This window comes from Thamnophis elegans, chromosome 9 (genome assembly GCF_009769535.1).
Source record: "Thamnophis elegans isolate rThaEle1 chromosome 9, rThaEle1.pri, whole genome shotgun sequence".
Classification (NCBI taxonomy): domain Eukaryota; kingdom Metazoa; phylum Chordata; class Lepidosauria; order Squamata; family Colubridae; genus Thamnophis; species Thamnophis elegans.
The window spans coordinates 49,309,425-49,322,180 of NC_045549.1; the positions used below are offsets into that span (position 1 = coordinate 49,309,425).

General features: G+C 36.8%; 1 protein-coding gene across 2 annotated transcripts in view; it reads right to left on the reverse strand.

The window, feature by feature from the left end:
• Positions 1-298: 298 nt before the first annotated feature.
• Positions 299-12,756, reverse strand: part of WWC2 (WW and C2 domain containing 2) — a 153,396-nt gene continuing 140,938 nt past the window's right edge. For both annotated transcript variants that reach the window (XM_032223804.1, XM_032223805.1), the window contains exons 19-23: positions 12,559-12,720; positions 10,701-10,793; positions 7,949-8,191; positions 4,219-4,346; positions 299-1,276 (exon numbers count right to left, since the gene is read on the reverse strand). In XM_032223804.1, coding sequence (XP_032079695.1) covers positions 1,210-1,276; positions 4,219-4,346; positions 7,949-8,191; positions 10,701-10,793; positions 12,559-12,720 — 693 coding nt within the window. In that variant the 3' untranslated portion in view covers positions 299-1,209. The remainder of the gene's footprint in view (positions 1,277-4,218; positions 4,347-7,948; positions 8,192-10,700; positions 10,794-12,558; positions 12,721-12,756) is intronic.

A 12,756-nucleotide genomic window follows, 5' to 3' on the forward strand; every position in this document is an offset into this window, starting at 1 on the left:
AATTAACTTAGGAATCAATTTACATGTTTTATTTAATGTTAACCCAACTAATATTATTTTAAGTGCTCATTATTAAGGTTTCTTAGAAGAAATCTCAATAGTATAAATGGGTGCTTAGATCAGTGTTTCTCAACTTTGGCAATTTTAAGATGTGTGGGATGTGTCATTTCCAAGATTTCCCCAGCATACTAGGAGTTCAACTCCACACATCTTGTTATCAAGGTTGAGAAACACTGCCTTAGAGAAATAAATTTGTTAAGAACTATTCTTGTGAAAATGGGTCTGTTTGGGCTCCATGGATGTAATTATATTAATAAAGTCTTACTAGATATATTTACACATTAGTTTTAATTTTCATTCTTTGAATACTCAGATTTAAAATTGAATTTAAGTCCATTTTCCTAAAACAGCTGCCATTTGAGTATTATCAATTTTAACACATGGTGGGGTATACATACTTCCCTCGTGTTCTGTCCAAGCTCTAAGATACAGTGAGATTTGAAATACAGCCCCAAATTCAGTACATTCAAAAAGGATACTCTTCCAGCTTAGTATTCTAGGCCTCTCCTTCATTCAAAAAAAAAAAAAAAAAAGGTAGAAAGGGAAAAAGTTTTTTTGTCAGAGTTGAAAATTCCCATGTAGACAGCAGAAATCTAAACAGAACTTGCATGCACTAGACAGCCTGCTGGCATGGAACAGAACTCACTTTTCCTGAAAGCTATGTAAACAACAACAACAACTACTACTACTACTACTACTACTACTACTACTACCACCACCACCACCACCACCACCACCACCACCACCACCACCACCACCACTCTTTTTCTCAAAACCTATTAGATGGCTTAACAGCCATTTTCACAGTCTGTCCTTGTGGGGAAAAAAGCAGGTAAATGAAACATATGGGACACATTGCATGATATAGAGCAGCAGTGCAGTTCATACATACTAGGATTTCCTTCGTTTTTACATATACAAACTGTACAAAGTTAGCCTCACTGGCGTATCAATGTATATTTTGCTTTATATAGAGAAAAGACAGAGGGAACAGTTTGCACATCTGAAATGTTACATTAGAGCACAGTGTATGTATTTTATAAACAATATCTACAATTGAATTCAAAAATATGTCTTTAAAAGATTGTAGAACAATAATATAAAAGCATTCACTTAAAAAATGAACAAAACCTTTGATGCAAAATATTGTTAGACATCATCAGCGGGTAGAGCTGGTATGCTTATTTTAGCTCTTGTGAAGTATGCCATCTTCTCCCTTAAAAATAAATGTAAGGGAAACAAAAATGTTTTTAAATGTAGAACAATATATAATAGACTCCAATACTAGAAGATAAAAGAATAAAGAAGCAAATGACAATTTGCATCAAAACACTATATAACAAATCCTTAATCTTTTAAATTGTATTAGAAATACAATTTAACTGGATTCAAGTAGGGCAGTGCTCAAATGATATTTCTGCAAAAATATTTAATTTTGCGATAGGCCACTTAACTAGTTTAGAAACTTATGGGAGACACAATGTGACCTTCTTCTACCAAGGTCTTCCATAGATACTCTCTCTACCTGGAAAACAACATGGTGAATAAGAACATAAACGTTGATTACACCCCAAGAGTTGGGATTTGTCTTGGGAGATTTAAGTCTGCTATGTAGATTGGACGGATGAAAAGGATGAGATTACAAGTGTGTTGCATTCCAAGGAAACAGAAGAGATGGAGGCAGGAGGCATTTAGTAATCAGAGAAGTCAATATAGAGGAGGGTGTAATAAGATATGCAATCCAGCATTTCATTACTCATCCCATTGGATTCTGTTAAGCACTAGTGCAGCATTTGGAATGTAACAGTGGTGGTGGAGGTTCTTATCTACCTTAACTAACACCAGGTTTCTGTTTCTGCTAGCTGGTAATGATGGCAAGGTTTGAGTAGAGTGTCTATCTTTATGTATGAGATCAGAGTAGACCCAGTGCAGCAATGCCACTAAGCTCCTTGTCACCTTTGTGCCACTGTCGCTGCAAGAAGCAGTACAGAGTGGAAACCTGAGATATGCTTGGAGAGAGCTGAGGCAATTAGAACAGAGACAGCTTGAGTCACTGACCTGAGCTCCGCTAGGGCTCAGGTATTTTGCTGTCTGGGATCTGGTCCAGGCTCCTGTTCACTGAAGTGGTCTTTTTTTCTGTGTGCAAACTCAGAGTGCTGGCAGGCATGATCAACTGACCAGTTGGGAATGGGCTTTTTAGACACGGGGAATGAGGAATGCAGATGTAGAAATGAATGGTGAAGCTACCCTCTCTAATCACTATACAGAGGCAGTTAGTAGCCTTAAGGTTGTAATGGGCAGAACAATTTTGGGTAGACTAGATCCACCATGGAGGGAGCAATTTTGACTTCTGGAATGACCTCCCTGTTGAGATCCGGACCCTTACTACCCTCCCGGCCTTCCGTAAAGCTACTAAGTCCTGGCTACTCCTGCAGGCCTGGAGCTGTTGAAGTATCCAGCCCCACTTTAATTGTGTATGTTGTTGTATTTTAAATTGTTGTTTTGTCTTATTTATCCCCCCCCTTTTTTTTATTGTAAGCCGCCCAGAGTTCTCCGGGAGTGGGCGGCATACAAACCCAATCAACCACTACTACTACTTGATCACGGAGTTGCTTGGTAATTCTGGCAGCAACCAATCACTGTGATCCAGAAGGATGCAATGACCTGATCCCATCTTTTGTTTTCATGGGCACAACCACACCAAATTCTGAGTGGGGAAATGACCAGACAGTGGACTATTTTCCAGCTGGAGCTTACTAATGGGACTAGTGACATCATAGAAGGACTTATACAAGGTCAGTATTTCTTGAGACAAAATCAAAACACAACACTCCAACTCTTCTGTTCTCTGACGCAGCCAAAGCAGAAATGGCCATGGACATACAGAGCTCCATGGTCAGATGGAAAGGAAGAGCCCTGCAGTAGGCCAACTGCAGGTCACTGACCCTCTGAAGACATCTGTCTGACATAAGAAGCTCATTTCAGTCTTTTTCTGTTTTCTTATGGAAAATACTACTTTCCTGCCAAATTACCTTGGTCTGACTTCAGCCTCCTCAGCAACAGGCTGGCTCCAAGATGGAAGATCCATTGTTAGAATATTTCTTTCCAGCCGCCTTGGGGGCTGGGTCAGGGAGGTAAAAGCATTTACTAGGATAAGCTCTCTTAATCATGTACAGTAACAGTTCCCTTAGCAAGTGGTTACAAAGAAGATTGGCTAACATTTACGGAAGAGGTCAGGGAAGTTTTCCCATAACCAAAATGGCCATGGTTTTAATTTGAACTACAGCCTCTATTTTATCAGACAGACAGATAGATAGAACTTTATTCTGGTCATCAGTGTGTTTCTAGCCAGGTGAATTATTTAGGGAAAACTGAATATTGATAGTCAGGGTGTTGAAAATAAGTGTAAATAATTTCTGGTGTAAACAATTTCTTGTTAATTGGAGAGAAACATCCTAAGATTGACCAAATGTTTTTCTCTAATCCTATTCCTTGTAGATATATTTCTTTAAGCTATTATCTCTGAATATAATCCCTACACATTCAATTTATCACATTCATATGCCAGAACTGATACCATCCTTTGCCCACCCTATAAGTATTTCAGTAACATTATAGTGAATTTATTTTTAATAGACAATAGACATGAAACAAGAGTATTTTACTTGTTATTGAGAAAAACTAGCTTTTTATCCAAAGAGCTGGTTTAGGGACCCCAAAGCCAAATCTTGGATCTTTGATTATTTACTTCAGAACATTTGAATTAATTTATCTTGTAAATGATTGAAACTGCAGTGAAATTTACCACAGAGCTATCTAATTCTAGAACTATATGTTAGCAATAGCAATAGCAATAGCAGTTAGACTTATATACCGCTTCATAGGGCTTTCAGCCCTCCCTAAGTGGTTTACAGAGTCAGCATATTGCCCCCAACAATCCGGGTCCTCATTTTACCCACCTCGGAAGGATGGAAGGCTGAGTCAACCCTGAGCCGGTGAGATTTGAACAGCCGAACTGCAGAACTGCAGTCAGCTGAAGTAGCCTGCAGTGCTGCATTTAACCACTGCGCCACCTCTAGTGAAACTGAAACTGAAAATTTCAATGTAGAAATTGCTGAACAGTTTCACAAAGCTCATAGAGATATAGATTCTCCTTACCTGAAAGACTGCACCTGTAATGGCACTTTCTGGCTTTGCTCTCGTAATCGGCACACGTCTTTTGAAGCTTTCCTCATCAATTTCACTGCATTTAATCCCTGTTTCTTTTTGTCCTTTGACTGTTCCGCCTAATGAAAAAAAATTACAAGCCACATTTAATAACTCATAATATTATAAGGACTTAAGTAAGCACCTTGCAAACTATCTCAGCACAAATAAAAGGAAAGGCATCTTGGCACTGCAATTCAAATGACTTTGGTCTGATTTAATTAAGATGTTGAATGAATGAAAAAGGTCTACCTAATTCTTGACAGCTTCTTTAATGGCACTGTAATCCACGGGCAAATGTTTGTACACCAGAAAGTGATGTCCCAAATAGAAGCTCTATTAGCATGCCAACCCTTCCTATTAGCACCGTAGATGGATTAACAGCATCTAAAAAAGACAGCAGGTCACAAAAAACCTTGCATGGCAAAGTGGCTTTGCATACCCAATAAGCTATCTAATTATCCTTTGGATGAGCTAAGAAGCAAATACAACTGGAATTTTATAATCAGTTTTTAACCAAGGGTTTAATTTTTTTTCTGACAATTAAAAGTATATAATACACAGTCTAAATTATATTTCATTTATCTGCTTCCTGTGATGTTGATTGGTTTTGTTAAATGCCCTCCTTTTGTGTTAATAGAGTACGCCACTGTTTTAATACTTCCCTTAACTTTTTATATTAGTATATTAAAAGCCTTTAAAGTGTTTTTACTGACTTTGGCATTGTAATAAGTACAGTATTTCTGCAGTAGGCTGCTTCTGTAAACGTATTGCAACTGAAGAGGGCACCCTCTGAATGCTTTTGAACTATTCAAAGCAGTACATGACCATGGAAATATTTAAAACAGATCTTGCCCTGCTGTCATGTGCATTTTCAATCTTGGCTGGTCATTTGCAGAGAGACTCCACTTCTCATAACACAAATGGGCTGTGGGTAAGACAACAGGAATTTTCTATAGTAGCCCCCATTTATGTAATTTGCTTCTGCCTTAAGAGCATGAGGCTCCATTTTCCTGTTTTTTTACAACACAGGAAAAAAATCTTATTTCACTGGGTCTTTGACCTAAGATGTTTGTGGGCATCATCAGTGCAGTTTAAGAATAATCTCATATTGATGAAGACCTGTCAGTGAATTAGTTTTTCTTTGTTTGTTTCTGTCCAAACAAGCCAGTCTGGTATGGGACAGGGTAAAATTTTGCTAAACAAACAAACAAAAGCCCAATCTAGGTTTCAAAAGATGAGGATATGAGGAAGAAGAAAGATACTTTTAAAAATAGTGAGTACGGAATATAGAGGTGCACAGGTAGTCCTCAATTTACATCTATTTGTTTAGTGACCATTCAAAGTTACAATGGCTGTGAAAAAAGTATTTAGAAACAATTATCACACTTATGACCACTGCAGAATCCCGTCATGTGATCAAAATTTGGTTGCTTTGGCAACTAGATTGTAAATTCCACTATTCCAGGATTGTATGCTCACCATTTGTGACCTTTTTAGCTTGCTTCCAACAAGCATAGTAAATGGAGGAAAATAGATTCACTTACCGTATTTTTTGGATTATTAGACGCACCGGAGTATAAGACGCACCATGATTTTGAAAAGGTAAATTAAAAAAAATATTTTTTTGCACTCTGCAGGCCTCCCAAACCCTCTGCACGCCTCATTCATTGCAAAAAAATAAAATAAAAAAGGGCATGCAGAGCTTTGGGAGGCTCTTGGGGGTTGTGGGAAACAAAAATGAGCACAAACAGCATGTTTTTTGTTCATTTTTCCCCTCCACAGCCCCCAAGCGTGCTTTGCAAGCCTCCCAAACCCTCTTCATGTCCATTTTTGCAAAGGGGGCGGGGTTTCAGTAGGCCAAAAAATTCTGTATTCAGTGTATAAGACGCACCTAGATTTTCACCCTCTTTTTTGGGGGGGAAAGGTGCATCTTATGCTCTGAAAAATATGGTAACAACTGCTGTGATTTCCTTAAGCACCATGGCAAAAAAGGTCACCAAATCAGCCACAATTCATTTAACAACTGCCTTGTATAGCAATGGAAATTCTGCCCGCGATTAAAGTTGCAAATTGAAGATTACCTGTGTTCTTGATTGCCTACATGTCAAACACACTTTAATTATATCAGCAAAAATGTATATATTCCTTTGCCTGCCAGAAAGGCAAATCTCTTATTAAGCAAGATTTTTCCAGGTTAGGATAATGTACAGTATTTCTATGGTAGGCTTGCTTCTGTAAACATATTACAACTGAAGATGGCACTACGTGAATGCTTTTTAACTATTCAGAGCTGTACATGACCATAAAAATATTAAAACAGATGTTGCACTGTAAGTGTGTACATTTCCAATCTGGTCCAGTCATTTTAAAACCAGAGATCCTCTTCTCATAAAATAAATGAGGTGTGGATAAGGCAACAGGCCATCATGGGGTATGATACCCCCCCTGTCTAGGGAACATCATTTGGTGGGCCCTTGGCAATGGATAGTTTCTGCTGTGGTATCCACATTGTGGATTCTTCATCCCTGAGGTGAGATTGGCCTTATGCTTCTGAGCTTCTGAAAGTCCCTCAAGTTATACCAGCAGGCCTGGGGATCCCCAAGGAGATGGATGAACTAGTGAGGTAGCTCCATTACTATTAACATCCCTTTGTCTATTATTTCTTAGTTTTAGCTCTGTTTTCAGAATAGAATAGAATAACAGAGTTGAAAGGGACCTTGGAGGTCTTCTAGTCCAATCCCCAACTTAGACAGGAAACCCTGTATCATTTTAGACAAATGGTTTTATAGTTTTTAACATTTTAAATAATCAATATTGACCATTGTTTAAGATATATATTGTTTTAGCTTCATTGTACAGCACTGTATATTGTTTTGTGATATGAGCAACTATGTAAACTAGATAAATAAATAAGATGATGTGAGTTTGGTTAAAATGAAATTCGTTAAGAACTTAAAACACCTTGTGAATTTTGTAGATATTTAGTCATTTATAGAAGTAGAAAGTTTAATAAAAAACCCAGCTTTAATTATCTGGTTTTCCTAAATTTGAGGCAACATGATATTTCTATATTTAGAAGGCAATAGTTTTACAACCAGCTCTTTCATATTCCTAAATGTTTTTAAAAACTAGGAAGCAGTTTCTTAAAGGCAGAATGGATAGAACACCCCCACCCCCAAAGTAGCTAGCCTCTTGGTTAAATATACAAATCTCCTGAGACCCTGTAAAATCTAAAATTAATCCTCCTGAGGCAATTCTGTGATTATTGATATCAAATGCATTTAATTACTAAATTAGATTACATTTCCATCATGAATATTGGACTCAATAATTTGAACTATAATAATAAGTTCTGAAGTGTTAGATAAAATGGGAAAGTTCTCAGCAAAAAAACCCACTATAGGCTGCATGGAATATGGAGGAAAACACTTTACCACGTTAAATCAGTATCCAGTTTTCTGAACAATTTGTTTAAATGCCTGCACTCTTCTAAGACATTTTAAACCACTGAAACTTCATGCAAACAGTACCTGGCAGTAGGAAAAGAATAATACCAACAATATAGAGATAGTGTACATTCTGAGCATTTCAATTTTATATGAACACTTGGTCAAAACTGTACATGCAGACACTAAAACATCATACATTTGCTTCTTTATTAGTTAGTTCATGTCCATACCTCTTTTTCAGCTTGCTTCAAAAGCTTTTGGAATCTTTCATCCTCCAAAATACACGGAGGAAGGTCCGTCTGCCCTGTTGCTTTCATCTCTTCTAACTTCTGTCTAAGAGCACGAAGTGTCTGTAGTTCATCATTCAGGCGACTCTGACGGGTCCGGGATGCCTGAAGATCCAGCTCCAAGTCAAGAGAAGTACGCACCAGACGCTCTCGCATTGCTCTTTGCAAGTTGGACTGGCAAGTAGGCTATAGTTGTCAGGAATTCCAGAAAATATGAATATAATATAATGCATGCACTGCATGAGAACAGCCTAATATTCGTGTGAAACATAACAAATTTGCTATGGGCACTAAGATACTATTTTTGTACAAATGAAGTTGTAGCAGACTAAACTCTAAGGGGTGGTTATTCGGCAGTTGTTTTTATTCCAGAACCGGAATATTTTTCAGTCCCTATAAGATAAGAACCTGTCATACAATTTTCCTTAGGCAACGTAATGAGATAATACAGTAAAAACATATTCTGCAACATCTTTAAACTTTATTTCAATATCAAAACACAACATTTTTGGTACAACTATGATGAGGGGTATTCCTCGGGGATGGGGAGAATAGGAGCTTGTAATATTTCTAACTCTGAGATTTTAAAGAAGGCTGGCTTTTTAAAAAAGATTGTGAACATCTTGCTAATGCATGCAAGTAAAATACATTACTATAGCAAACAGCGGGGCAAAAGCCGAGAGACTCTGAGTTCTACCTGCTCTCAAAGTAAGGCCTCTACTGCTATGCCCATTTATGGAAGAGAAAAAAATTGATATAATGTTATAGAGAAGATTTAGGACCAACAGGAGGAAAATATTTTATAATAGTTATACTGGAATTCACTGCTAGCAGTTATGGAAAATTGTCAAGTTGGAAGATTTCTTAAAACAGACTAGACAGGATTACGGAGGATCATGCAATCAACAACCATGAATAGGCATAGTTTTTTTATTACTCCCTGAATCCTTAAGCAGCATGCCTTAACTGCATTTGGTTGGACAACATCAGGAAAGGGGAGTTATAGCCCTGCAGTCCAAGCTTGTAAGCTTTCCGTGGGCCATTCCATGACAGAATGCTGGAGTAAATGAAACAATGGCCAAAGGACTTTTCTTATTAATTCTATGTCTGCTACCCAGTCTTCTAGAACGGTTTTTGCTTGGGGAAATATTAGTGGGAACAGTGCAATTTAACAGTGCAAGTCTAGCAGCAATTTATTAAAGATTGAGGGAAGGTTCTGTTGTATGTATAATATAGTGTTAAGTAAGAGGGAAATTTTTGGTTTTCAGAGTTGCTTCTTTCTCTCTTAATGCTGGCTATACAATACGTAGCTGCTCTGTACTGTAAAGAATTCTGTTATAAAGTTATGAACTCTTGCATTTATTTTAGAAAGCGAGTCTATGGGCAAATTTGTGCTAAATACATCATTACATAGTTAAGGAAAGCCAAGGAATGTATTTTTTTGTTAAATTTGCATCCCACCTTTCCTTCCCAAATGATGCTCAAAGTGATTAGCTTGTTTTGTCTTTTAACTAATCAGGAGGGGTTCCATGTAATTGAAATCATAAGCATAAAACTATATCAATAAAACATTGTTTGAGGACATATCAGTTTCCTTGGGATATATTTGGAAGTAAACTGTCTGGATGTTAACTTTACAATCTGAAAAAAAGAATATATCTTGTTTGAGATGGATCTATTAATCTTAGTAGCAGCTCTCCAGTCTGCTATGTCACTAGAACTGGAAATGACAGGCCTGTTCTCTGACACTATCTGAGACAATCTCTCCCTTTTTTTAATTAAATGTGTAAGAGGACGTAACATTCACAGTTCCAGGAACAAAACACAATTCTAAGAAAAGCTACGGAGTATAAATTTGTTAGCTGATGAAAAAAAGTGTCTGATGAACAATGTGAAAGTTAAAATTCTGGTCAAGTACATCTCTCCACCTCAATTTCTTTGATATATGTAGTTGTCTTTATGATTCTTTTAAATTAATAATTGTCCAGACTTGTGGTGAAATCAGATGGCCTCAAAATTGAAATAAAGTTAAATTAAACTAAAAAGTATTCGCTACTGATTGCTGTGATAAATATCTAATTTGAAGGAAAGGTTTCCATTCAGTTGCAGAGTCTTTGCTTTGCATGCTTAGATTTAGTTCTTAATCTCTCCAAGTAAGGCTGGGAAAGATTTCAATCTATATCTCTGGGGAGAAAGTGTAAATAATAGTGAACTTGGACAAAGATCTGAACCAGCATGTAGCAGTTTTTGTGTCCAAGTCCCACATTTTTCTTGGCAAATTGGGTGACTGTCAAATTTATGAAAAAGATTGCCAGAAAAACATCCACATACAAAACTACAAGTTATGATCATCCCCTCTATTGCAGCCTCACTCCTACCCTGGAACAATCCTTTAGATGCCCACAGTTTTACTATGAAAGTTCTGAGAGAAGCAGAAATGCAATGTCAAGAAACTTTTTTTTGCTACTTCTTGTTCTCAAAGAAATAAATCTTTGTTTTTTGTTCACCAGAATACAACCTTGGAATAAGAGAAGGGGCAAAATAATGATCTGTATCTTCCATAAGAGATTATACATGCATGCACACCAATCTGTGTATCATGCAGAGCAATGTTTTATAAATAAACCTTTATTATATGTTTGAATATATTTGATAAAAATAAAGAAATGAGTAATAAATGTCAAAAAACACCTACCCTTTTGACTCTCAAGCTCCGCCGTTCTGTGGAATTTCTCACAAAGAGAGTTCTTTTGGCCAATGTTGAACTATCGCTATCACTTCTATTCAGCTGTCAAAATAGAACAGGCAGTAATTGAAACAGAGTGGGTAGAGCTAAAATAAAAAAGCTACTGGTATTAAAACTAACAAAAATAACCACCGCATATTCTGTTGGATTTGACTACAGTTTTGCATAATAGATAATTACTGATAAAACATCACAGTTCAAACACCAATAACTTAATATACAGAAAAATATTCAATTCTTGATTTTTAATGAGGCAGATGCTGTTAACAGTAATGTATTTTTGTGTTTCTAATGGCAACAATGTGACATCCTACTTGGGTATGATCTAGGTTTGACACAGCCCAAGGGGATGGATGATATATGCAGTGAGTATTGTTATTAGTAATTTTATTTTTCAACTGTGCTGATTAGTATGAATGCATACCAGATAAATCCCAAATTGCTTCCAGTACAGAATAAAATGTGTGAGTGATCTGAGAGGAAAAAGAGGTTTTGCTTACAAGGATTCCCATTATTAAATAAATGAAAGCACAAATAAAAGGAGGCAGGAGGCTGATACAGAAAATCTGGACCAAGTGATTGTCCTTGATTGTCTTTTTCTTCTTATAGTTGAGTTTTTGATTTTTACAGATCTTGGTTGAGACTGATTGATCATCCTGGTACTGGAGGGAGTTTGGATGTGGAAGAATTCAATCCACTATGAAGCCCTATCAGGAAATGATCAATTCCTCCCATTCTGTTTTGTAACAGCCTGAGGAGGAGAGTCAAATCTCGATCATGTGGTTTCCTTTAAGTAGATGTGTGTATCAGAAGAAAAAAAAATGCTGTTACAGTGTCAGACAACTCCTGGAGGGGTACTACTACTGCAGTCAAAGATAAACTGAAAGGACAAATACACAAGTCTCTTTCAGCTTTAGAAAATTCTCAAAAGAACATTGTGCAAGGCCAGATACCAATATGAATGATTCACAGAGACTACAATGAAGAAACTATCTTTTGCATTGGAGGGCAAATAAATATTGAAAATACTGAAAAGCAGATTAGTTGATGACTCATCTGCAGCATACCATTTTTGATATTTTGTCCCTGTTGTGTGAACATATTGTTTCAGATTACACGCGCAGACAGCAACTTTATTTGAAGTATTTCATTTTTGTCATGAAATTAAAAAGCAAATAGATTCTAATTTGTTGAACCTTCTTCCTTCTTTCTTTGGGAAAGTATTCTTAGAATAAGTGCTATTTTCATTTGGCAAATCATATTTCAAAAATTACAGGCTGCTAGACATGTCGTAAAACAGCAAAATGAATATAAATATTTGCACTGAAATGGGTATCAACAGTAAAAAAAGCAATGAAAAAATTATTTTTGGCATCTGCAAGCTAATTCTACACATGACTATTGAGAAAGAATGACTGGGTTCATATATTCCACTAAAAGTAGCATATGGTGCAAACACAGTCAATTGCGATTGTCTTCAGTAAATCATGGTTAAACAATTCATGCCTTAGCATCCTGTTCAAACCATGTGTTTGCATGTCAGTAAGTGGGAGAGGGGAAGAGTGAAGGAATGTTAATTGCGACAACTTTATTCTAGCTTAATACAAAGAGATAAAGGCTAACATCCAAATAGCTGAGAAGTTACACATTATTTTATAGGTGAAAGCAATAATTTTCATAGCCTCACAGTTGGCAGATGGACACTAAGTTCTCTAGAGGTGGCCCACTGCCAGCAATGAGCCACTGCCAAAGAAATTAAATGAGTCTTTAGTTAGCAAGAGTTCATTGAGAACACTCTTTATCTTACCCTACAGATGTACTGGTTCCGCTCGCCTGGAGAGAACGTCTGTGAACGTACTATCATGCTGTTTCTGACAAAAGGATGCTGTTGAGACTTCAGGCTGGCTTTGTCCTTGGGTTGTATAGCTACATACTCAATCCTATCTTCTGTATTTGTTTCTCTATCAACCTGTGGATATATTATACATTATTTCTAATATTGAAA